Consider the following 24647-nt stretch of genomic DNA (forward strand, 5'->3'; position numbering starts at 1 on the left):
TCCATCTGCTGATTATTTTGCAGCATTGCAATCGGCTCTGCAGCCATTAGGAGACACTCTCCACCCTGAGGAGAGGAAAGGCGTCCCTGCTCTGAGAATCAGCATCATCGACTTACTTGCACGTTCAGCCAAGGAAATCTCTCGCCTGTCAAGGTTTCCACTTAAATGTAATCCCAAAGATTTACAGTGGATTAAGCAGAGGTGTTGCGGTGCATTTTCTGTCCTCTTAGAAACAATTCAACAGCCGCTCCGACACCATAAATATTGAAAATCGCCTCAGAGATTCCCCACATCATTCAGACTATGCACCCTCGGGTGATGCAACTTCTCCTCTTGATATAGACAGGTGAGAAATATAAAACACATTATAACACAAACTCCACCCAAACACAATTTTTTCAAATTTTTGGAACTTTATTGGTAAAAAAAAATGGCATAAACCATTAAAACACCAGGAAAACTATAGAAAACTATTTTAGATGATTTACAAAATATATACATGAAACCTATACATATACACACACACACATTTATATATATATATATATATATATAACATTATACTGACATAGTGGGGATCAAAAGTCTGAGTCCAATACTGAAAGCTGTACATTTCCTTTTCTCTTTAAAACTTCTTATTCAAATAATGTTCACCGTTGAGGAAATGTAACCAGTACTTACTTCTGGAACTCAAAAGATTGTAATAAATGTCTGAACAAAAATCCCACTAAAAGCTGCAATAAAGGAGCTAACAACACATGGCCCAGGAAAGGTGCCACTCACTTAAAACTGTTTAAAAATAAGATGAAATATCCAGCAAAATAATGTGCACATGCAGGTCAATGCTCCACAGAATGGAGCATTGACCTGCATGGCTTTCTCTCCAGACCTCAAACACAACTTCAACCTGAGACTCAGGCTTTTGGACCCCACTTTACATCTGTGTGTCCATGTATTTGTATATACTTGATGTATATATTGCATCATCCAAGTACATGTAACCGAAACAAAGGGAAAAAAACGAAACTACACATTCTCCTTAAACAAGCTGTCCTCACCTAGCGCTACTAGGTGAGACAACAACTGGACATGCGAGAGAACCTGGAAGTCTTTTTGTATATTGAGCTGTGAAAAAAAACAACAACATGCAGGCTGGCTGCATGCAGGACAGGAGAGACTCGCTCCCATGGCCAGTTATTGATTATCTTATTGGTTAAACATGGAGATATACTCAAAAACAGACCCACAAGCAATAAGGAAACAGAAAGGTTGTACTTCTTTGAGGTCTTGACATCAGTAATTCTATATAAAAGCACGGAGGAACTTGTGGGACTGATCCAAGGGCCGCACTTACCTACACTGTGCTAATGGAAACCATGGCAACACTATGTGGAGGGATGGTGTACAATGAATGAATCTTACAGCTGGTGTTACTCAGAAATGGGCCGGATGGATGCTTCAGAGTTTGAGGAGCTGAAGCATTTGTCACTGATCAGAGTATGTTTTTATTGATGGTCTTATGTACAGTGAACGTGTTGAATTTAGAATGTAAGCTGGGACTGTACCCAGCAAGTACTGATTTCCAGATTCACTACATTGAGTCAATCGGGATGACCGCAATAAAAAAAATAAAAATAAAAAAAAAGACTCCTGTAGTTTCTGCTCTTTGTCATAAAGCAGTTGCATGCGTTTCCATGAAGTAGAACACAGGGAGCAGAAAAAATAATAATCACTTCATGACATTTGAACGCTAATTTAACTTAACAATTGCAAACACTGCGACAAAGCAGGCTGGTGATGGACTGAACGGTAATAAAGCAGTACTTGTCAGTTACTCAAGCTCTCAAGGGAAAAAAAAAAAAAATCAAACAAACATTTGCCAAAAGAAGCTGAATAATCTTGGTCCAAAAACCGAGTGAAGCACTATTATCACAAAGACAAGTTGAAATTACACTCTGAAAATAAGGATCAAGACACAAGCAGCAATCATCTTGCAAGCCAACAACTCAGCTTTGTAGCAGTGTTTGTCAGGTTAATTTATTGACTTCAAACCAATTCCTTTTTCATGTAGTGTTTATTTATTTTTTGTTTACCCTCTGAATCTCTTTCTAAGCTCTGTGTGTGAACTCTGACCACATTCACCCATCAGGCTTTACCCTGGTCATCTCCCTCTCATTCACACGGTTCCTTTCCATCGCTCCTCCTCAGCAGCCGTTAACCATGTTCCATCAGAAGATACGGTTCTGGACACTTGCTACACATAGTTTGATTGTCCTTTTCTTTCCCCCTTCACGTCTGGCCCTGGCTGGTGCTTTTTTTCCTCCTCCACATAGTTATATACTCACTTAACAATGCACTGTTCTACGCCTCCTTGCTCTAACGCCCCTCCATTTCTACTGCTGCCGTATGCCACGGGGAAACCGTTTTTCCGAATTCCCTCCAAGACCTCGAAGCTCTTCTCTTCTAGCGGTTTGCTGATCCAGGCGCCGTAACCGTGGACGCCGAGACCTTCGAAGAACTGCTGCTTTGCTAATTGGAAGGACATGGCCGCCATCTTGGCGTGGGAATATGATGGCAGGGCGAGGAGGTCTGTGCGGCCGCACCGCTGGCACAGAGACCGGAATATACAGAACAAGTTGGACTTGGACACACGGGAAATGCTGTGTTTGTTCCTACAGGGGAGACATTAGGACTCTTCAGTTTAGTGTTCAGACAAAAAGTGAGAAATCCTTAAACACAATCAGGTGATAGCCACAGTGTTTCCTACGTACCCATCCAGTTTGCCTTTGGTCCCGTCCAGCACCTCTACACTGTGCTGGTCTGCAAAGCTCCAGTTCACACTGGACTCTTTGGTCTTTCCTGTGTGACGTGTGGAGTCGTACACACTCACCCTGCCCACCTAAAGTCCACCCGGGTGGTGTTGGAGGAGGGGAGTGGGGATAGAAGAGCATATTTAGTTAAATCAGGCTCATTAAGCCCTTCAGCGTGGATCAGTAATTCCAAACAGTGCGTGTAAAATTAGTCGTGTAATTCATGTCTCAGCGTGATGCCTTCGTCACTGTGTGTCGTTTAAGGACGTTAGTTAGAAAACAATTTCACTGGTGCGTAACTGAAATTGTTCAAAAGATAGAACAATAAAAAAAAAAAAAATCTGTATTTGTTTCTCAGTTTTGCTCGGTGATGCAATAGACATCTACAGTACCAGCTTTCTGCTAATTGATAAATGAGTCACATGTTAAGAGGAGACATGCAGGAACAGTTGTACAGGCACAAACAGAAAGGTCTGTTTTTAGTGAGCATGATCTGAACATTCCCCATTAATGCCCACATGTGAAATTACCAAACATTTTTGTGGTTACCTCCGGGTGGTTGAGCACGAACGGAGAAGGAAGACTCTCCACAAACGCTTCACTGTCCCTAGCCATTCGACAGCAGACAGCACGTGTCAGGTGACCGTGGCTGTACAGATAACCTAACAGATCCAAATGACAACAGCAGGAATGTAAAACTGGGAATTCATCTTATTTCACTGGTGTTAAAGCTCATATTTGTCACATTATCTGGCAACAACAATGACAGTGCAGCTGCATGTTTTACCAAGCGTGATGGACTTTAGGTAGATGGGGTGCATGAAATGGGTGAGCAACGCCCCCTGCAGGCCCAGCACGTTCCAGCGCAGGATCTTATCACTGCAACTCATGGTCCGCAGCCTCTCTCCGTGCTGGATGCCGTCCCAGGTCGGCACAATGGCACTCGACTCCACTGGGATGGTGCCCTCACCTGACACAAACAATTGCAAAGGTCACAGCTCCTGCTTGTGGTGAGGAATCATTTGCTTCTATTAAGTTATATATAATATCTCATCGCTCACCGTTCTCCACTTTGGTGCGGAGCTTGCCCTGCTTTGTATTCTCAAACAGAGGCTGGTGGCCCTCGACGTCATCGCCGGACTCACTGCAGGACTTATCAAACAGAGCCCCATCCCCACATGGTGCTGTGCTATGAATAAATGAAAGAGAAGAAACATAAGATATTGACATGACACATGCCAAAATGACTTGCACTTTAAAAGGAGGCGGACTAACGAGCAATTGATCCATACAATAAAACATGGAAGAGACTGACGAATGAACAGGATGGGATCGAAGCATGAGAGACTTCAAGGGCGTGAACAAGGAGAAAGAAAACATCTGATACTCCCACCTGATGTAAAGGTGAAAGGTGATGTCAGCTTTGATCCGCAGTTTGTTTGTCTCCGCCATCTCAAATATAGTGTCCTCTGCGCCTTCGTAGTGCTTCAGCAGCTCGCTGTACAGATACCTGAGAGGAAGTGAGACGGAAAATTAGACTTATAAATAATGTCCCGCAGACTGGGGCTGGAAAAAGAGCGAAGGTAATTTTAGAAGTGGGAGAGAAACATTGATGAAAGAGCTAAATCTATTTCTACCTAAGAAATCCCCGTCTCGAAATAATTTCAGCGTGGCAGTCATTCACTGTCTCCCCTTTAAGACTCAGCTCCTCCCCTTTAACGCAGCGATTTCCTGCCAAAACAAAGAAAAAGAAATTTAAAGAAACCAAGAGACATGCTCAGTGTCAAAGAACACAACAACCAGCGCGGTTCTACAGGGACCTAGTTCTGTAAAAGCTTTCAGACACTACATGACTAAAAACCAACACATCTTCTTCTGTTGCTGCACAATCCTGTAAACTCCCTGTTTCTACATGAAGATGATAGATATACCAGTTCCCAGGCTGACAACAGTCCCCAGGCCCTCCCCCTTCCTCATGACGATGGTGGCCAGAATCTTGCGTCCCAGAAGGCTGTGCTGGATACGTGTCGTCAAGGCGTTGAAACGCTGGTGACTCAACATCGCTATCTGGTCGTGCAGAGTGCTGCCACTCACTGGAAGCTAGAGAGAGCGATGTTTACAGGAGAAAAGAAATACTGATTAGTATTGGCATTATTAGAAATGTGGCATATATGACATTTATTTGACTGTGCAAAGTCCAAACTAACAGAGAAAATTATATTTTTATAAATGTTCTATTACGCAGCAAAGGCGTTGAGTTGGAGTTTACAGGTCAGTATTAGTATTGTAGCATATTGTTGGTGAAACAGTTTTGTTTATGTGGCGTGGCTCAGTCAATGACACACAGGCGTCTATCATAGTTCAGGTGAGAGTCAAAGTAATCATAACCTTGTTATTCCTCTGCTATTTCATTATGTTCTTCCTTGATCCCATGTTCAGCCTGATGGCATCATAGACAGTGCTAAACCAGTGAAAGGTCAGCTCACCTCGGCCGGGATAAGCTCCCCAGTGCGGGCTGCCCTCTCAGCTTCTCCAATCAGAACCCGGAGAGCGGCGTCTGCTGCTTCCTGTTTGCCCTGTTTCTTGTTGGATGCACAGACTGGAGGAAACCACCGTCCGCCTAGCTTAGCCTGGTAGGTGAACCTGAGCAGGAGGGCCAGAGAGGAAGGTGATCAGAGGAGGACTTTAAATCACTTTAAGACCCAAGTTGACCAATATTAAATTTGAGCATTTTCCTCAGCATGTAAAGTGTTTCTAGAACGAGGTTCCAAAGAAACGAGGCAAAAGAATGTTCCATAACTCCGCTTTCCTTAAAACCCACCTCTTCAGAACAGGGTTTAATGTGTGATAGTTGATTAGTTATTTACTTTCCCTGTTTTTTTAAACCTATGTTAAGTGTCTGTGAGCATTGTTAAAAGTGTTATATACAAATAAATGTATTACATCTACAGGAACAGATTTCTAAAGCACATGGTAACCTTGTTCAGAAGGAGATTTCTTCTCCAGTGTGTACAATAAATGTGTGTTTCTTTCATCATGAAGCCCACGCGTACTTAGGCTCATGTGCTGGCCCAGACTGGCCCACGAGGCGGATCTCGGCAGCAAAGCCCCGGGCTCTGGCGTACTCCAGAAGACCTGACACTGCGTTGTTGTTCAGGTGGTTGATGAGGTCCCCCACCCCTGCCTCGTGAGCTGCTCGCAACTCATCTACAGTCAGAGGCGGCAGAGAGGGACACGTGGTCCCAGAACCGTCACTATCACTGGAAGAGCCTAGGGGCAACTGAGGCTGGAAAAGAGATGGAAAGGAAAGGAGATGTAAATGTTACTGAGCAAAGGGAGCACAATGGAGACACACAAGTTACAAGATCTGTTGTTTCATTCCACTCAGTTTGAGGATATGCAAAAAGTGAATAACTCCAGTCACTCCTCACCTTGTTGAGCTGCAACCTCCCGTCAGCCATTAATTCTTTGACGGCCCCCTCTGCTGCCAGCTGGCGGGCTGCCTTCTTACTTGGAGCCGAGGACTCTGGAAACAAGTTCTCTCCGACCTTTACTCTGTACATGAACCTGAGCACAGGACGAAGAAGGGCGAAAAGGGAGGAAAAGGAGAAAGTTACTTTTGGCTTGTAACAGAGATCAGCGATAATGCAACGCTTTGCTATGTTACCATTCCAGATTCCTGACATCAGCCGATTTGTCAGGGTCACAGTAACTAGAGTGAATGGTGTATAAACTCAGACACATACAGTATTTATGTAAAGCTGGTTTGTATTGAATTTCTGAGCCAGCTGCCAAAAGATGAATTATAGACAGAAAGATTAGAAAGAGATGGTCTTGTGTCTGTGTCAGCTGACCACAGCACTGAGGACAGAAATAGCAGCTGATCTGCTTCCCTGGGGAGGAAGCGTATGACCACAGAGAAACTCAATCTACAGTGGAAAGCAAAAGTAAGAGATCCATGTGGACCTCTCAGCATTTAAAAAAAATATATATATTTGTCATCAAATACAGATAGCTCTTCATGTAAGTTACAATAACGAACAAACACAATCTATGTTAACTTATAACACACAAATCATTGTATTGTCCTTGTCCATATGGAACACATCAATACAATATTTGGTGTAGGTTGGGAAAGTGTGTGAATGTTAAATAGGTCTGTTTAATTGTTCCAAGGTGTTCATCTGTACTTAGATAAAGATCAGATCAAGATGCAGAAAACCAGGTAATTCCAATGGGTTCACAAACTTATTCTTGCCACTCTAAGAACATGCAGGCCAAAAAGACAGATTCAGAGGGAGGGGGAGGAGCCAGTACCGTGGGTCATGTGGTGGGCCAGCCTGCCCGGTGATGATGAATTCGATGGGGTTGCCGCTGCGCTGGCTGTACTCCATCAGGACGGACACTGGATTTTTCCCACCAGGCAGAGAGCGGGACAGCGGCTGGCGAGGTCCCTCCGACATCTCTATCCCTTCCACATTATTGGGCCCAAAGATTTCCCCCATGGTTTCAACTGTCACCTGGAAAAAAAGCCCAAAAAATACAAAATACTTTTCATTGAAGCTCATTTTCTGTGGCATTATCTAAAACCAAAACATTCTTTCATTGAACCAATTTTACTAGGGCTGTGCAAGTATTCACATAATTATAAAATTACAAACTTTTCTGTTATTGAGTGACAATATACATTTGTGCCTCTTGTTTATAAATGTGAGTTTGACAATACTCGGGTATTTATTTACAGCAAGTGAGATACAGAAGTTTATAATAATATTCTTCTGAAAACGACTCATTTACTCAAATATATATTTTGTGTTAAATTACAAGACCAAAGACAGAATTTATTGGATAAACACACAGGATAAAAAGTGGTTTTCTAACGTATGGTTGAGTTTCTTATTGGTCTTACACCCATTTGCATTATAAGGAACAGTAACAGCAGTTTGAAAGTCTCTTTTTATGAGAGAGCAGATTTACATGCTAGTGGATAATATCTGTTGGGATTAGTGTTAATCTTGTGTTTGCATTATCTACAGCACATTAGTGAATAAAATAAATATAGGGGTGAAACAATCAAAGTTCCAAAAGGTTTTAGATTGAAATATGAAGGTGAAAACTGGGTAACAACAACTTACAGGGGTTTCAGGTTGTATTTCCATGACTTTGACTGTGGGTTCAGCATTTCCATTGTCCCCTGTGCTCGCCCCTCCCTGCATCTCTGCGTAAAGAATGCGCAGAGTGGCCGCAGCGGCGTCCTTTTTTGCAACCTTCTTACTGGAAGCTTCTGCGACGGGAAACAAGCGCCCATTGAGCATCACCTGCATACGGAATCTGACAAAGGGAGAGAAAGTATTCATGACCCGTACCTGACTGTGTCACACAAAAACCAAATGAACTTTCATTGTTTATTGGCAGCACCTTGCGTCCCCACTAAGGCAGATTTATTTCTCACAATATTGTAATCAATAGGTTTGTCATAAGGTGCTTTGACAAAAACTTACTGAATGCGTTTCATATAAAGAACCAACAATTAGCTCTTCAAAAGCTCCATTATGTGGATGTTTTATGGAAGAGACATTTCTGTGACCAGGTTGTGATTTAATGAATTAAACTGATATAATTACATTGACAACGACACTATCTTTACTGTGGATCACGCAATATCTGATTAGATCCCTTTAATATCTGCTCTTGTGCATTCTTTGTATAATTTCTAACTTTGTAGCTGGAACATACCGACAATGATGTCACTAACCTTGGGTCGTGGGAGGGTCCCGACTGGTCAAGGAGCAGGAACTCACAGTTCTGGCCCAGATACTGGGCATACTCCATGAGGCCACTGACTGGGTTCTTCAGCCTCACTTCCTGTAGCTTGGCCCACAGGTTCTGCGGAGGCGGGGCAGCCAGCGAGACGGCAATAGTTCCCACAGCATTGGACTTCTCTGCCGCCAGTTTTCCGGCATCCGTTTCCCTGCGAATGGCATTGAGGAATTCTGGGATATCGTCGGTGGCCCACTGTCCTTCGTTGGTCTCTTTGACTTTACAGGGGCTAAACGAGGGGGGCCGAAGGGAGGAATCGGACTTGTGAGGGAAAAGCAAAGAAGTGAAATGGTTAATAAAATTGGACTAGAACTCCAAGGCTGGTAACCTCAGCTAAATACATGTAGTAATGTTGTAGAAGGTTTCTCATGAAGATACACTGAGGCTGAATTGCAGTTTATTACACATCAGCTGCAGCTTTTATACCCTTTGATAAATGATATGGTTGCCAGTGCTGAGGTGTACGTGTCAATGTTTCCTTTCCCTGAATTCCTCACTTGAAGTGTATGTGAAGTCCTCGAGCCGTATGTGTGTGTGTGTGAGACTGTTTGTGTTTATTTGGCCAGATAAAGATACAAGTGGGGAATAGTTTTTCCCATATTGCAGCCAAGTTCGGTCAAAACAAGTTGTATAGCATTGCTCATGTAGCGGTAGAGCTGACCCCAACAGTAATAAGATGGTTCACCTATTTTAGAGATTTACTTTCATTGCCATATTTCAACATTTTCGTGAAATGGTTTATTTTGTTGCCTAGTTAGATTTAAAGTATCTTTCTATATTCATAAGAAAGTCGTAACTCAGGATAATTTCACCTACTGCTTCATTGTGACTTACCTCCGACATCCAATCCTCTGGAAGTGAAAGTTGTTCGAGGCCTGGTATTGGCGGTGGTGGTGATGGATGGAAGATGGATCCTGCGCCCTCCTCCATCGGAACCCCCTTAGCTGGGGTGCTCTTTGCAGCTTTGATGCTCCTCTCCATTCTCTCTCTGCGGCGGGTGGAGAGCTCCCAGGTGGGAGGGTTGACTTCACCATTCCTAACGACTTCGCCTTGCTTCTCCATAGCATAAAGTGTGGAATTGACATGCACGGCATTCCTTAAACCCAGATTTTTGGCTATGACAAGAGCGGTTGCCTCCCTTGACTTCAGCAGGTAGCGCAGTACTAGGTCCTTCTGGTCTGTCATTGTGGGAAGCTGCAGTTCCTGATCAGGGGAGCCGGTGCTGCGGCAATGTGGTTTCTCTTTGTGCTGACCTTTTACTGATGACCTGGAACCTTCAAAGTCCGATGACTCTGAGGAAGAGCAGAGCGTAGAACTGGATTCGGTGTCAGAGTCCTCTCCTTTGGCCTGTCCCCTGTTCCCTGTTTTTAGCTCAACCTTGACTTCAGGTTTTTGGGGTTGCTCTAAACGGACACACAGATAGGATAGAGGAGGATATACTTCAGAGTTTTGATCTTCTGTGCAGTTGAGAGGTTCTCTGTAAAGACTCCACCCAGGAGGGAGGAGTCCTTGCTTAGAGGCTTTCTGTAAGCGTTCCAACGAGTACAGGGCCCTGTTAACTATCTTTTTGGGCAGACGCAGCTTTCTGGCTAACACTTTTGCAGGGATGCTGTCAGTTGGCTTCAAAGCAGCCAAAGCCCTGTGTACCTGGTCCTGGATGGCAGGAGTGAGAGTGATGTTAATCTTACCGGAGCTTGAAGCTGCTGAGCTGCTGGATTCAGAATGTCTATCAAAGCTGTCTCCTCTGTTGGTCCAGTCTTGATGAAGAGACAAACTATCAATATTGTCACACAGAGAGTCTGTTTGTTCGCACCATTGTCTGTTGGAGTGCTGGTTGTGTTTGTTACCTTGCAACTGGGTTTGATTCAGGTGTTGAGGGCCTTGCTGGGGTCCAAAACTGGGTGAGTATTCAAAGCTCTGCTCCTGGCTATACCTGCCTCTACCCCTAGGGCTGCTGTTGGGGTTTAGAAATCTACTGTATCCTGACTGGGGCTGATATGAGGAACTGGGCGGCCTGCCGGGTACCACTCCCCCTCCTCGCAGACTGGTTCTGAACTGTGGAGCCTCGGAGCTTTGACCTCTCAGGAACTCCGCCTGTTGGTACTTAAATGAATTTGGAATAGGACAGGGAAAGTGGTTCTGATAATATGAATTGTGAGGGGTCACGGGTTTATAGTGGCTTGGTTCGGGTGGGGCAGAGGGAATGAAAGAGGGAGCTGGGGGATGTGTGGACACTACAGGGGGGGGAGGGCTGTTGTAGTAACTTGAATATGGGCTCAGTTGCGGGTCAGCTCTGGGAAAGAAGGAAGACGGACCAGGCCTGTTGTAATTGTCCTTGGCCTGGAGGTGGGGTAGTGGATATCGGTGGTAATGTTCTTTGGAAGGCCCTCCTCTACCTCTGCTCATAGCGCAGGGGGTGAGCGTGAAGGGGGCCGGTGCAGCGGGCTGCGCAGCTTCTGTATGAGTGTGTGTCCAGCGGCAAAAAGAGCAGGCGCTGGTGGAAAGTCAGGGCAGGCCGGTAGCACATAGAGAGCACCTGAAATACAAACAAAGGACAACATCAGGAGCATATTAACAAACAAAAATAAGAACTGAGATAAATAAATGGTAAAAAACAGCCAGGGGGGAGAGGGAAACTCACATTCCAGCCACCAACATGAGTTCAGGCCCTCCTGGCAAATGTACAACTTGCTCAATTGCCCTTAGAAATGTCCCTGAATCTAGACCAGCTCCAAGGACACAGTTTTTAACATCCTTCTACAGCTCTCACCTTCCTGAAGTGCAGTGTATAGAAGGGGGAAAACAAAAAATATATCAGGGTATTATGGGAAAAAAAAGAGGATTACATGCAGAGGCTAAGCACTGACATCTACCAACGGTGTCAACGTTGTTATGTATCTTCAGATTATATCCCAGCCAGTCTACAAGGATACTGCAGGGTGACATACTGTCTCTTCCAGTCACAATGAAACTTAATCCCAGGGTAAAAGGAGGGTGATTAATAATTCAGACACTCTTCCTTCTTGTGACTATCCCGTTTTATTTCTGGCCTTACAAATTATGGCTCGATCTGGATCCATGTTCTCTCCAAAAAGAACAGTTCCAAGGACACAAGAACATCAGGAACATCACTACAAATCAGTGATGTGCTGAGGAACAGAAAACCAGGCCAGAAAAACATATACTATATTAATAGTTGCCATTATACTTCTGACATAATTATGAGTTATGGCAGAGCTAAGTTAATTTTATTCTCCAAAAACACACACGGCTACAACAAAAAATATTCATCAAGTAGAGGTGTACTGCAGATCCAGCAAAACAACAAAGTTCAGAGTTCAAATATCTTCCTATGGTACAACAAACATTGATTCAGCATCAAGTGTCATATCTAACAACCCTCAATAATGTCTATATCAGTGAGAGCGACAACAAGGAGACATCCATACTGTGTCGGGTTTCACCTCCTCCGGCCCCGTCAGCATCACTGGTCTGTCCCACAGCACTGAGCAGGCCTAACGCTGCCACCTTAATGAGAACACAGTGTTGGTTCATCATGGTAATCCGGGCCGACGCGGCCAGTGGCCCGGAGGCTAAACGGGGCTGGAGCGGACTCATCTTGACCCTGATGTGAGGCAACAGTTGACAGCCAAAAAACAAACAACTCTTGTGTTTTCTAGAATCCCCTCTTATTATGCTCCTCTCTGGTTTTGAGCCTGGGCAGAGGCGTGGGCAAAACAAACCACTTGACATCTGATGAATAGACAGAGTTGTGCATGCATAATGCTGCCATGTCAAGAAACTGCTTTATATCACTAAAAGCATAGTTTGATGTGTCCCCTTTCTCCCTCGTCACTGAGATCATTGTGTCATTTACTTATTTAGATACATGATGCATACCATCAATCAAATTGTATTTGTATAGCCCATGTTCACAAATCCCAATTTGTCTCATAGGACTTTAACAAGGTGTGACATCCTCTGCCCTTAACCCTCAACAAGAGTGAGGAGAAACTACTAAAAAAAGCTTTTACAGGGGAACACAACTTGGAAACCTCAGAGAGAGACACATGCGAGGGATCCCTCTCCCAGGATGGACAGAAGTGCAATAGATGCCACATGTAATGGAGAACATCAGAAAATGCATACATACATGATGCACATATTCAAATGTCAATGCAATACACAAGACAAACTGGTGGCACAGGGCCCAGTGGGCTCAGGGAGCAGTTTGGTCTCACCTAGAGGAGTTCAAACCAGTGGCAGAGGTGTTAAAAGAGTGCGGTCCTGTAGCCTCCCAATAATCAGATGACTCAAACAGAACAATAGCAACATACAAGGCACAGATGAAGCATGCAACGTGGGCACAGAACCTCTGGTAGATTAGAAACCCCAACACTGTCCCGCAGCAGACTGTATTGGGCTGCTTCTTCCGCATTGGCTGAGTCAGGTCCTGTCCGCAGCTTCCACCGTGTCAACAACACAGACGTGCAACACTGTGTGCAGTTATATACAGACGCGTTGCTCGACTATTGCAGCAGGTTGAGGGGGAACTCTCTGACCGGATGGCGTAAGAAATTAGAAAGGGAAACGGGGTCCTAAATGAGACATGGTCACTTTCGATTCCCTCTCTGAAAAAAATGGATACGTTTCTCTTCAGGGTCACGTGACCCAGAGGCGCACTCTGACAACCGGATGTAGACATGGCCAGAGACACGTGGGGGAGTGTCTTGAAAGTATTTAAAGTAAAGCTCCTCTCTTTATCGCTCCAATGGCTGTCGTTTGATCTCTGCCTGCGTAAAATTGGTCCCTGCGCGGCACAATCGATGCGGCCGCGTTACAGCGGAGCTACAAGGACACAATCCAAACACAGCAGAGGAGACATCACCTCACTCGGATCAGGTTCTCACCTTAAAAAAACACACCGGAGGAGGGAAAGTGACGGACACTGGTCGTAATGTAATACATTCTGAGGGATGCAAATATCCGAGCAAGGAGTCCAGATCCTGTAACAGCGCTGCACTGTGACAGGAGGGATTAATGGATAACACGAGAGTACTACAGGGTGCATGCAACTCAAGGGTAGCACGGACACTTAAACTTATCTTACAGCGTTGAGACGTTCACCCATTAAATCCAAAGGGGAGTGGGGGGGGCACAGTGAAGTCAACAGTTATTTCCCTACCATTTATGTGTGCAGCAGATATCACGGTGATTTATGAATGGGTGCGTTCAAGTCAATGACATCTGTGTTGAACGTGTGTTTAGGTTCAAATGCAAAATAAACTAAGCTGCATTACAATATATTGGACAGTCAATATTCAAATAGAAACAGGAAGTGTAGAAATGGTCAGTTATAAAACGAATGCCGTTATAAAAGTTGGACATGAAACATCTCTGGGACCATCTGATAACACGTTGATGATGCACGTGGGTAATTGAAGCTTTTAATAAATTGATCGTTGGAGTTATTCGAGTAAAAAAACCAACGGATACTCTATGACTCGTTGTTGTTGTTTTTTAAAGGGGTAAGAATAGATTGTTAAGCGTGGTCCAGAGCTGAGCATGACACTCTGACGTCCTGGTTTGTTTTTCGAGGAAACGTCAAGCTGCGTTTTAAAACGTGTTACAGGAGCTCGACGTGTTTGACCGCCACCGTCTGTTCGGGTGAAGGCTCCGGGAAGAGGACAAGACGAGCGGCTGAGCATCGTCCCTCCGCCGGCAGCTAACGGTAGCCGAGCAGCTAGCTCCGCACTGGCGCTGCACCATTTCCAACTGCAGCACAGCCACCGCGATAACACACACATGTACACACACATAAACACACACTGCTCCGCACACACACACACCTCCACAGGCCGCGTACAGAGAAGACACAGGTTCGATACCTCACCTTCACTTGCAGGTTTTCCTCTTCATTGGCTCTGGGCTGTGGAAAGTGTGTGCGTGCGTGTGTGTGTTTTTTAAAACGCGGTGATAGAAGAACAATCAGGCAGCGTTGCGAGGAGAAATGACGTAGAAAGACGGCGACCGACACAAACAGCAACACGGCGCATGTGAGTGACGTCAGATCACCGGCAAGGTTCGGCTACTTTTTTTTAATTCCTTGTGAAGTATTCACATGAGGTACTTGTATTTTCTACTTAATAATAACAGTAATCATACAATGTTTTGACTGTTGGCAAGGCGCAGAGGGCTCACATGTTATTTCTGTTGCCACTCACTTCAGGTTTCCATCCAGTAAAGTCACTATAAAAAAAAAACAAGTTTATTTGTGCAATTTAAAAATGCTTTACATAAAATATAAAAGGCATCATGACAAAAAAAGACAGTACAAGCATTTGAAAATAAATTTCACACAAAGTGTGTTTGCTTCCTTAGAATGAGTCATTTATATATTAATCAGTAACAAGTCCCCTCCCAGAGTCCGCCATTTGCACCACCATGTCTCTACCTAGAATTGGCAAATCAAGCACTGACTCTAGATAAAGTTCACATTTTTACATTACCTGAAATAAGCTGTAGGATTTCCTCCATGCTGGAAAAGGGAAGGATGAGGGGAGGGGTTTTGAGTTGGCTTGTTGTAAAATGTAACTTTACCCCTGGACTATATCTAAATCTCTAAGGGACAACACTCTCACAGGCTTAGTTCTTTTGGAGGGAATGGTATGAGTCTTATTTTGATAAAGAATGTGATTCCTTTACAGGCTGTGCCGGTCTGGTTGTTCTCTGTTTATAATCAATGAGCATTGACCCCCTCATGCATGTGAGGGGGTCAATGGAATTACACTTATCAGTATTAATATCTGAACTGTAATAAGTTGTCATCTTGTTCTCTCACTCAAAGTCATGTTCCGTGACATAAGTTCTTTTAAAAAAAATCACCAGTTTCAGTAATTGGGTTAAAATGATAACTATAAAAAAGAATTAGAGCGAGACACAGTCTGTTTATTTAGATTTTTACAGTTTGACAGGGTTCTTTCTTTGGTGCAAACAGATTATTGAATTAGAATCAAGAGAATTAGGCCCATGTAAATGGTGTGTAGTGCACATCAGCTTTTAGGAGATTTGGAAAGTGACGTTTTGCACTTGACCAACATATCCTGTGGGTGTCAGCCTTACACTGTGAATATGCTGATGTCAAATGTGACCAGTTAAGAAGCAGCTGGTGATGGTGAAATGGGACAGACGGTCATAATTTAGATAAGCTTTTCATTTCAGAATGTTTCAACTGTTTAAAAAGGTGTCCTTTTAGGTCAGTTGTATGTTTACAAAGACAAATGCTTCATTTCCTCCCACCTGTATTGCTTGCAACTCTAATCATATGACCTGGATGGAGTCACTACGAATACAAAGCCCCTCTTGAAATCATGATGATGAACCCATAAAGAACAGCAGATACAGTAAGTCCATGATGAAATGATAAAGGTAACTGACATGTGATGAGAGTTTGCAGGAACGGATGAGCAGAGTAGCACGAAGGGTGTGTTTGAGCTGTAGGTGGAGGTTCGCCTGGTTTTCAAGCTGATTCTCTGACACAGTATCTAGCTCTTCGGAGGAATATTTGTTTCACTGCGTTCCTCACCCACCCTGTCTCTCCTCCTGCTCCCTCTCCCTTTCTCCTCATCTCTCTGCTCTACCACTCCTGGTATCACACTCGCTGCACTTATTCTCCCCAACCCCTCTTCTCTTATCTCCATCTCTCTCTCCCCCTCTCTCGTCTCCTCTCTCCTGTGTTTCTTCCTCTCCCACTCTTTCTCTGTGAACACAGATGCATGCAGCATGTGGCAGGCTGTGGCTCTGTGGCAGCTGATGCTCGTGACTCTTCTTCGGGGTGAGTGACTTTCACTGGTGCATGCGCTCGCACAAGTGTGTGTGTGTGTTTCCTATGTGCTCTGTTTACACTACATGTGCTCTTTAACGCCTGTGTCGCTGAGCGCTCTGTTCTCGACAACTGTGAGCACAGCATCTCACTGAGAGTCTGTGGGTGTGCAGAGAGAGAAAAATAGATTTATTTTTATGATGAGCAAGCAACTGTATGAAATGAATCGTCTTTACTGCAGATTACAGAGCCGAGCTGTGAGTTTTTATGTTATAGATAGATGGATGGATGGAGAGAGAGAGAGCGATAGAGAGAGAAAGGAGCAGAGAGGGAAGTAAAGAAAGAAAGAAAGATGGAGAGAGACAGAGGAATAGATAGATAGATAGATAGATAGATAGATAGAGAAAGAAGCAGAGAGGGAAGTAAAGAAAGAAAGATGAGCGAGACAGAGGAATAGATAGATAGATAAAGAAAAATAAATAAAGTTATAGAGACAGAGAGATAGATAGATGGATAGATAGATGAAAGAGGGGTGAATGTGAGGCTATCTGTGTTTGATTTACTGTCGTTGGACATTATGGATACTATAGGGACCTTTCATTTGATTAATAGACATCTGTGGAGTCGTATTGATTATTTATGGTCTAGTTAGTGAATATGGATCTTTACACAATGAACACATTCATCTTGTATCATTTATTCCGTCACTGGTTTCAGTTGGTGGCAATAGAAAATACTATGGAGATATTTTAGTTGCGTTGTAGTTACCAAAAAAATAAAAATAAACTACGTCAGTGTGCCTGTCACATCCACCAATGATAGCTCCCCTCCACATCAAAGCGTTTGCCTGGTGGTGAAGGAATCAAGAATGAATCAAAGCTCGCAGTGCAGCTTCGGCGGCCAAAAGGGGAGAAAGATCCCCCGTTGTCATCGTCGTGAGGGCTGTGTCTGTCCGTCTGGGGGGTTTCAATGTTTAATGGCCACACTATTCCCTGCATGGGATGAAAGTGACATTTTACAGTAGTGGAGAGACTCTGCGGGTGATCAATCAGAGACGTAATTGATTAGGAGGTGCGCATTTTTTCTCCCACCCCCTCCACATCTGCTGCCCTCTCTCTTTCTTCCTGATTCCTCTCTTTTCTCATGCAAATTTTCAGTTCATTATCCTCCTTTAATTTCCTTTGTCATCAACTCTGCAATTTATCTTTGTGCCTCTCCGTCATTATAATATTACCACCAGTTACACTTGCAAAAGCCTGTCCTCTATTCTATCTCCATCCCCTCTTCCTTCTTCTTCTCTTTCATGATCACCTCCACCCCCCCTAACTCTCGGTGTAATCACAATGGTTTTCTGCTATTCCGCTGCCTTCAGTGCTTCCTTGACATCTTCCCTGACATCAACTCTTACTTTTTCTCATTCTACTTTGTTATTGTCCCATTCTCCACCCCCCCCCCCCCACCCTTCTCCATCCACGCTGCAGTATCAGTGCAGGGTCCTCACCAGCGCTTTCTGCTCAGAGAGCTACTGAGGGACTACAACCCCATGGAGAGGCCGGTGGCCAACGACTCGCAGACCCTCACTGTTCAGTTCTCCTTCACTCTGATGCAAGTCATGGATGTGGTACGCATGGCACATAACTGCAGTGTTACAGTCACACAGACAATAAATACACACCCAAAGAATATTAAAGGAAAGGTTCGCATTTTTTTCAACTTTACTCTCACGCCCACATGTACATTTTAAGATCGTGATTATTCCTCTTCTCCATATTGGCTTTGAAAAGATCAATCTATCTATTATCTATACTGCTTATCCTTTCACGGTCGTGGGGGGGTCAGCTGGGGCCAATCCCAGCTGACATCAGGGCGAGAGACAGGGTGCACACTTGACAGCTCACCAGCACATTACAGCCACAATCATTCACTCTCATATTCACACCTACAGACAAATTAGAGTCTCCAATTAACCTAATCCCAATCTGCAAAGAAAAACCTATGTGAGGCCAGAGTGCTAACCCCTGTTCCACTGCGTTGCCCGCTGTGAAAGGATCCTCTTCCTAATGCAGTTGCAATGTAAATCTACTATCTGGTGTTTTGATGAAGCTAAAATAATCGTAATCAGTGTGAATTTGTCAAATCAAACTCTATCTCCCTAAAACTCCAAGTGCTTCTTGCCCAATGTCAGCCGGGATTGACTCCAGCCCCCTCATGACCCTTAAGGCATAAGTGCGTGATATAGGTAATGGATGGATGGATGGATGGAAGCTTGAAGTGATTTTTGCACGTGTTTCCATGGCACAGGGTTTTCTTGCTGAGCTGCACTGTATAGGGATAATAACACAAAAAGGGAATTTCATACAAAATGGACTATAACCTGATTTTCAGACTAGCTTAAGGCTGGGTTGTACACAGAACAGGACAGTGGACATTGTCCCTATTACTCACATTGAATCACATTAGAAAGGAATCTCATAGGGATTTTTCTAGAATGGGCATGAAGAACAACTGCAGACAGTAAAAACGGACTAAATGTACACATAGGCCTGAGAAAATTGTTTAAATACATAAATCTACAACCTCTCCTTAAAAATGTAATATCATTTGCTTTCCTTTGCTTTGTGTTATGCAAGGATGAAAAGAACCAGATCCTCACCACAAACGCTTGGCTGCAGATGGTGAGTACAGCGAAAAATATGAATCATGTGATATTGATCTGTTTAGTGAAAATCTTTTTGCCTGCCCCCTCATCCCTGGAAGGAACAGATGCACAGTATCATCCCAGATGTTGGTTTGGTTCATGATATTTGAAGACTTATGCATTCAGTCTTGTTTCTGAGGCCGATGTGACCAAAATACTAATCTCAAGTCATTTGGTGCCTCTATTTTTATACATTTGGTTTAATCGATTACAGAAAAAAAGCGTTTTAAAGGATAAAAAGCAAGAAACTTTAGTAAAAGCAAGAGACAAAGGAATTCTCTCAGGGACACAGAGACAAGTGTCAAAAAGCTGTGCACACAATAAACCAAAATAAGATTTGTACAAATTACAACATGTAAAATCTGTGTGTATTTTCCAGAGTGGTTCCTGTTCTTGTGTAAAACCAGTGTTGTGTTTGTGTCTCTCAGCAGTGGTACGACCACTACCTCCAGTGGAACCAGTCAGAGTATCCCGGGGTGAAGAACCTCCGATTCACTCCCGATCAGGTCTGGACACCTGATATTCTGCTTTACAACAGGTACAGTATGTGACTGACACACTGACACACACACACACACACACACACACACACACACACACACACACACACACACACACACACACACACACACACACACACACACACACACACACACACACACACACACACACACACACACACACACACGTACGTCTGCTGAGCTCTGACTCATATTATCACTGTTTCCGTCCGTCAGTGCTCATGATAAGTTTGACGCCACCTTTAAAACCAACGTGCTGGTTAACTCCAGTGGCTTCTGTGAGTATCTGCCTCCAGGTGAGTTTTTATTCTGCACCTCAAAGACAAACTACATCTCCAGTCAGACTGTACATGCGATCCTCACACTGCAGCAAATGAATACAAAGAATCTTTATTGCGATCACATATTTTCTCCTTCGCTTACTTCTAGCTGGCTGCACCAAACATTTTAAATTAATTTCCCCCTCCCTGTTTACTCATCTTAAATATTTACTTCCATTTCCCTTTTGAGCTTTTTTATCCTGTTTCTTCCAAGGAATATTTATCAGCACATGCAACGTGGACGTGAGATGGTTTCCATTTGACATCCAGCGCTGTGAACTGAAGTTTGGCTCCTGGACGTTTGACGGCTGGCTGCTGGACATCCAGATGAAGGAGGCAGATGTTTCAGGATACATGCGCAACGGAGAGTGGGACCTAGTGGGTGAGACGCGCTGTGGAGCTCCCTGCGTGGCAAACTGTTGCTTAGTAACTATACTTACATTACTGCTATACAGTTCTGTGACTGTAAACGATTTCTAAAGGGTTAAAGATTAATTAGGTTTATATTTATAGAAAATGATAGTCCTGCAGAAGAAGTCAGAGTTTCTCTAATAAACCATTTTTATTTATTTCTCTTGAACTAAATAAAAATGCACTTCTCTTTAATGATTTAATGTGATCTCAGGCATAACATAATTCCAGCAGAATCAGTCCTTTTTTTCACCTCAGTTCAATGACATCTTTTTACGAGGCTGCAAATGTAATTTTCTCTCCATATGCTTCTCATTTCACGTTACAACCCATTTCCTTTTACCTTCGTTAAAAATATTCAGTGGTTGCGGCAGAATACGCTTCGTTAGTTACTTCAAGATTCAATATATGTTGTTTTCTGGCTTTCTCAGCCCTCAGTTGTGTTTTCTGAGTTAAATAGTGTCATCTCTGCTTCTTCCTGTCCTCTCAGAGGTCCCAGGGGGTCGACATGAGGTTTTCTATGACTGCTGTGCAGAGCCCTACCCAGACGTTACCTTCGTGGTGACATTACGGAGGAGGACCTTGTTTTACGCTCTCAACCTCCTCCTCCCGTGTGTGCTCCTCTCCTCCATGACCTTGGTGGTCTTCCTGCTGCCTGCAAACTCCGGGGAGAAGATCAGCCTTGGTGAGGAAGAACAAGAGGAGTTTAGAGAGGAAGAGCAGGGATGACAACAAGAAAATGGCAAACGAGAGATTCATCTGCTGAGATGAAATATATTGTTTTCGTGTTCAAGTTTTGGCTTATTTCACTGTCCTATTTTTTTCTCTCCTACCATCTCTCTCCTTTAACATTACTAGAAAACTTTCTAGTAATCAGTTCCACAGAACATTTGTATGATGTCGGGGGGGCGAGGGTGAAAGGAAGCTGAGACAGAGAAAAAGTCAAAGATAGAAAATGTGGGAGGGAAGATGAGAGAGTAAAATTAAATGAGTTTTCCTGGGAGTGTCAGAAAGACATATGATTGTGGCGATTTTTCCACTGCTACACTTAGGGATTCTCTTCATGTTTCTTCTCCTCCTTTTTACTTTTCAACCCCCAACTCCTGGCGTCCTGATCTGCCTGCAGGCATCACGGTCCTGCTCTCACTGACTGTCTTCATGCTGATGGTTGCAGAGATTATGCCTGCCACCTCTGATTCTGTTCCACTGATAGGTCCGTGGTTTCTCCTCTATGCACATGTGTGCCTATGGTTGTTTTTTTTTTTTTTCACCCTTGTGAGTGAAATGTGTTCTGTCACAGGTCAGTACTTTGCCAGCACCATGGTGATTGTAGGGATGTCTGTAGTAGCCACAGTCATCGTCCTCCAGTTCCATCACCACAGCCCAAACAGTGGACACATGCCGCGCTGGGTGAGTTACAATGAAGATATGTTAATAAAAATGTTATTCATGGAGCAATTACGGAACAAAAAAATCCAATGTACCAAACAATCCAAAAAAGATAATAGTCAAATGAAATAGTACAATAACATTTTTATTCTAAGTTTTTAAGTTTAAATGGGCATCCTTGTCCTTAAATTTTCTCATCAGTATACTACTACTTATACTACTACTACTACTACTAATAATAATAATAATAATACATGTTGTCTATAGAACACCTTTCTAAACACAGCTACAAGGTCCTTTACAAGTCAAAAATGAAAAAATTAAGTCAAACAATAGGAAACAATTGAAAGATTATTTTAGATCGCACAGCTTTAGAGCACAAATCCAGAACAAGCCAATGAAGAGAAGCTAAAATTGGTGTAATATTCTCTTTTTGTTGCTGCGTTTTGGACAAACTGTAATCCATGTAAACTCTGTTGGCTGAGGCAGGTGAAAGTACGTGTCCCTGTGTCTGTTCAGGTGCACTTGGTTCTGCTGCAGTGGGTTCCCTGGTTTCTGCGGATGAAGCGTCCGGGCGAGGGAGCGGACCCGACTCTCCCCAACAGCCAGGCAGACCCTCAGAGCAAGACCCTGTCCTCTCCTACCACCACCGCCACCACCACCACCATCCCCACCCCAGTGCCCTCCATCCTCCCACAGACCCTCAACTCCCTGCAGGCCAGCCTCGCCCAGCTCACCCACCCTTTGTCACACCCACTACCCCACAGGCCCAACTCGCAGGTTGTCATCCTCCCTTACCCCAGCCACAGCCCGAATCCACAAGCCCAGCCTAACGGTCATCTGCCATACATGGGGTTCCAGACCTTCCAGACCACCGTGGAAGTGGAGCCTGTTCAGTGGAGCAGAAGCACCATTCACGGGAGGGTTAACGGTGGACTAGGTGGAGGAGAGGGAGCAGCAGCAGGAGGAGAACCAGCTGGAGATACACCAGTCGACTACCACCTTGCATCCTCCAAGTTCCCTCCACAGGAACCTGCGGTGTCAACAGAGCCCGACCCGTCAACAACATCTCCTGGACCTTGCGGTTTCGAGGCTGTGGCTGGAGCAGGGAGATCAGAGGCCATGAACACCCACAGCAGCATGGTCCAGTCAGCAGCCGTGGACAACCAGATGCAGGCTCTCCTGGTGGAGGTGCAGTTCTTGGTGGAACGTGTCCGGGAGCAGGACCGGCAGCTGAGCTTGGCGGAGCAGTGGCAGTTTGCCGCCGCCGTCATCGACCGCCTGTGCCTCGTGGGATTCAGTGTTTTCAACATCATCTGTACCATCGCGATTCTCATGGCTGCACCCAACTTTGGAGAAGCACTGTCAAAAGACTTCCTCTGAGAGGCCAAAAACCAATAACTGAGAGAGAAGGGGACAATAAAGGAAAATACAGATATGGATTTGTTGGAAGCACAATTGCTGTCAAGGACACTGGGACATAAAACAGCAAATATTACTTGATCAGTGAGCTGGATCGGACTGTAGCACATGAGGTTTCTTTTCTTCTTTTTTCTTTCTTCGTGGAGTATTTCCATTTACTGTTCACACATTCTTTCTTTTCATTTCCGTGGATGCTTCATTGATTTTTAAATCATGGCCAAACTTCATCTTTGACTGAATAATAAATAAAGAGAATGAGGATCCTAAAGTAAAGCATGACTGTATTAGATTTTTTTAAAGAGATGCACCATGAAGTTGCTCAGTAGACAAACTTTACTCTCATGTGCTGCATGTAAAATGTTTTTTAAACTGCTTTTACACTCAACACTTTCACGGTTTCATTAAAACTGACTGGGCTTACTGATCTTGAATTGATTGTAAATGAGGGAGCTTTTTGATGACGGCACAAAGCAATTTCTCTATGTTGTCCTGTTTTTCCACAAGGATTTGAGAGTTTTAATTTAATTTCAGTTTAATTTGTTTTCTCAATGTTTTTAATTATTTTTTTCCCCAATTTAATGCCCCCACTCATTGTGATCAGTATTCTTCTACATGTTTAGAAATTCCAGAAATTGAAAACCGAAAAATTCATCTTCATGAAGCCTGAAAACCCTCCATGTAATGGGATGAGTTCATTTTCTGCATTACCTGCAACAATCATTAGCTTTATATTATGCTGCAGTGCTTACTATGAAACACACAATTCATCTATCCCTAGAAAAGTAGCCAGCGTACTGCCGAAGGGATCTTTATTATCAATAGTTTGATAAAACAACACTGTGCAATTGCAATATCTGAAAAGATATTTCTGTGTTTTGAAAAATACTAGTGAGTAAACATACCAGCAAACCATAGCTATAAGAAATCCTTTCTTTCAAAGCTGCAGTTTTTATTCATAATGCGGACCATCACTGTCTCCCTGGGCAGGCATCGATGAGGGTCAGACTGCAGAGAAAAGAAAAATCATAGCGGTTGTCAGCTTTCCAAGATTCCTTTTTCAAATGGCTTTTTATCTTACGAACACACACACATTCACTTGTCCATACACACACTGTATTCAGAGGAATATAATCAGTGTGACCCCGGCTTTGAATGAAAACCATGGCATCCATTGTGCAGAGGTGTTGGACAGTTGAAAGCCAAAAAGTTGTCACGGACCGGGCTGTAAAAAAATGTGGAATAAACTGACCTGTCTTTTTTTACTCTCTAGACAGATTTTCTATTCCCTGTGGTTCACCTCGGCCTCGATCGAAGATTCAGCAAAGGAGGCAGATACAGAGGGCAGGAGGAGGAGAGAAAAACAAGCCAGGGAGAGGGAAGGGAAGGGAAGATGGAGGTTTAAAACACAGCAATAAAGAGGGCAAAAAGGGAAGA

The 24647-nt window shown here is 43.8% G+C and overlaps 2 protein-coding genes across 9 annotated transcripts; one reads left to right on the forward strand and one right to left on the reverse strand.

The window, feature by feature from the left end:
• Positions 1–478: 478 nt before the first annotated feature.
• adar (adenosine deaminase RNA specific) lies at positions 479–14667 on the reverse strand. Of its 5 annotated transcripts, XM_034610416.1 has the most exons (17): positions 14524–14666; positions 10319–11166; positions 9465–10033; positions 8566–8894; positions 7946–8141; positions 7128–7330; positions 6242–6377; positions 5864–6096; positions 5297–5453; positions 4742–4910; positions 4448–4541; positions 4204–4320; positions 3872–3999; positions 3598–3780; positions 3360–3472; positions 2772–2899; positions 479–2672 (listed from the first exon to the last, which is right to left on the reverse strand). In XM_034610416.1, the coding sequence occupies exons 2-17, from the start codon at positions 11034–11036 to the stop codon at positions 2342–2344; spliced, it is 3804 nt and encodes a 1267-aa protein (XP_034466307.1). In that variant the 5' UTR covers positions 11037–11166; positions 14524–14666; the 3' UTR covers positions 479–2341. The 5 variants fall into 5 exon arrangements, with proteins under 5 accessions (XP_034466307.1, XP_034466306.1, XP_034466302.1 ...); XM_034610415.1 differs by having other exon boundaries at positions 8566–8891; positions 9465–11166; positions 14524–14667; XM_034610411.1 differs by having other exon boundaries at positions 9465–11166; positions 14524–14667.
• On the forward strand, positions 14656–23635 carry LOC117776471 (neuronal acetylcholine receptor subunit alpha-7-like). 4 transcript variants are annotated; one of them, XM_034610417.1, is made up of 11 exons: positions 14656–14712; positions 16402–16464; positions 17934–18073; positions 19083–19127; positions 19579–19688; positions 19888–19967; positions 20206–20373; positions 20893–21087; positions 21529–21615; positions 21703–21812; positions 22311–23635. In XM_034610417.1, the coding sequence occupies exons 2-11, from the start codon at positions 16413–16415 to the stop codon at positions 23172–23174; spliced, it is 1851 nt and encodes a 616-aa protein (XP_034466308.1). In that variant the 5' UTR covers positions 14656–14712; positions 16402–16412; the 3' UTR covers positions 23175–23635. The 4 variants fall into 4 exon arrangements, with proteins under 4 accessions (XP_034466308.1, XP_034466309.1, XP_034466311.1 ...); XM_034610418.1 differs by lacking the exon at positions 14656–14712 and adding an exon at positions 16040–16058; XM_034610420.1 differs by lacking the exon at positions 14656–14712 and having other exon boundaries at positions 16210–16464.
• The last annotated feature ends 1012 nt before the right edge of the window (positions 23636–24647 follow it).

Source organism: Hippoglossus hippoglossus, chromosome 16 (assembly GCF_009819705.1).
Source record: "Hippoglossus hippoglossus isolate fHipHip1 chromosome 16, fHipHip1.pri, whole genome shotgun sequence".
In the NCBI taxonomy this organism is placed as follows: Eukaryota; Metazoa; Chordata; class Actinopteri; order Pleuronectiformes; family Pleuronectidae; genus Hippoglossus; species Hippoglossus hippoglossus.

What these genes read in the sequence shown, in the direction of transcription:
- adar (XM_034610411.1), bottom strand. Translation starts at nt 11,036, where the DNA reads ATGAGCAGAGGTAGAGGAGGGCCTTCCAAAGAACATTACCACCGATAT. An exon ending in TGTTGTCAGCCTGGGAACTG is followed by an intron (nt 4,542 to 4,741) that starts GTATATCTATCA and finishes TTGTTTTGGCAG; the next exon opens with GAAATCGCTGCGTTAAAGGG. An exon ending in CCTAAAGTCCATCACGCTTG is followed by an intron (nt 3,473 to 3,597) that starts GTAAAACATGCA and finishes TGGATCTGTTAG; the next exon opens with GTTATCTGTACAGCCACGGT.
- LOC117776471 (XM_034610417.1), top strand. Translation starts at nt 16,413, where the DNA reads ATGTGGCAGGCTGTGGCTCTGTGGCAGCTGATGCTCGTGACTCTTCTT. An exon ending in TGATGCAAGTCATGGATGTG is followed by an intron (nt 18,074 to 19,082) that starts GTACGCATGGCA and finishes GTGTTATGCAAG; the next exon opens with GATGAAAAGAACCAGATCCT. An exon ending in CTGTGAGTATCTGCCTCCAG is followed by an intron (nt 19,968 to 20,205) that starts GTGAGTTTTTAT and finishes GTTTCTTCCAAG; the next exon opens with GAATATTTATCAGCACATGC.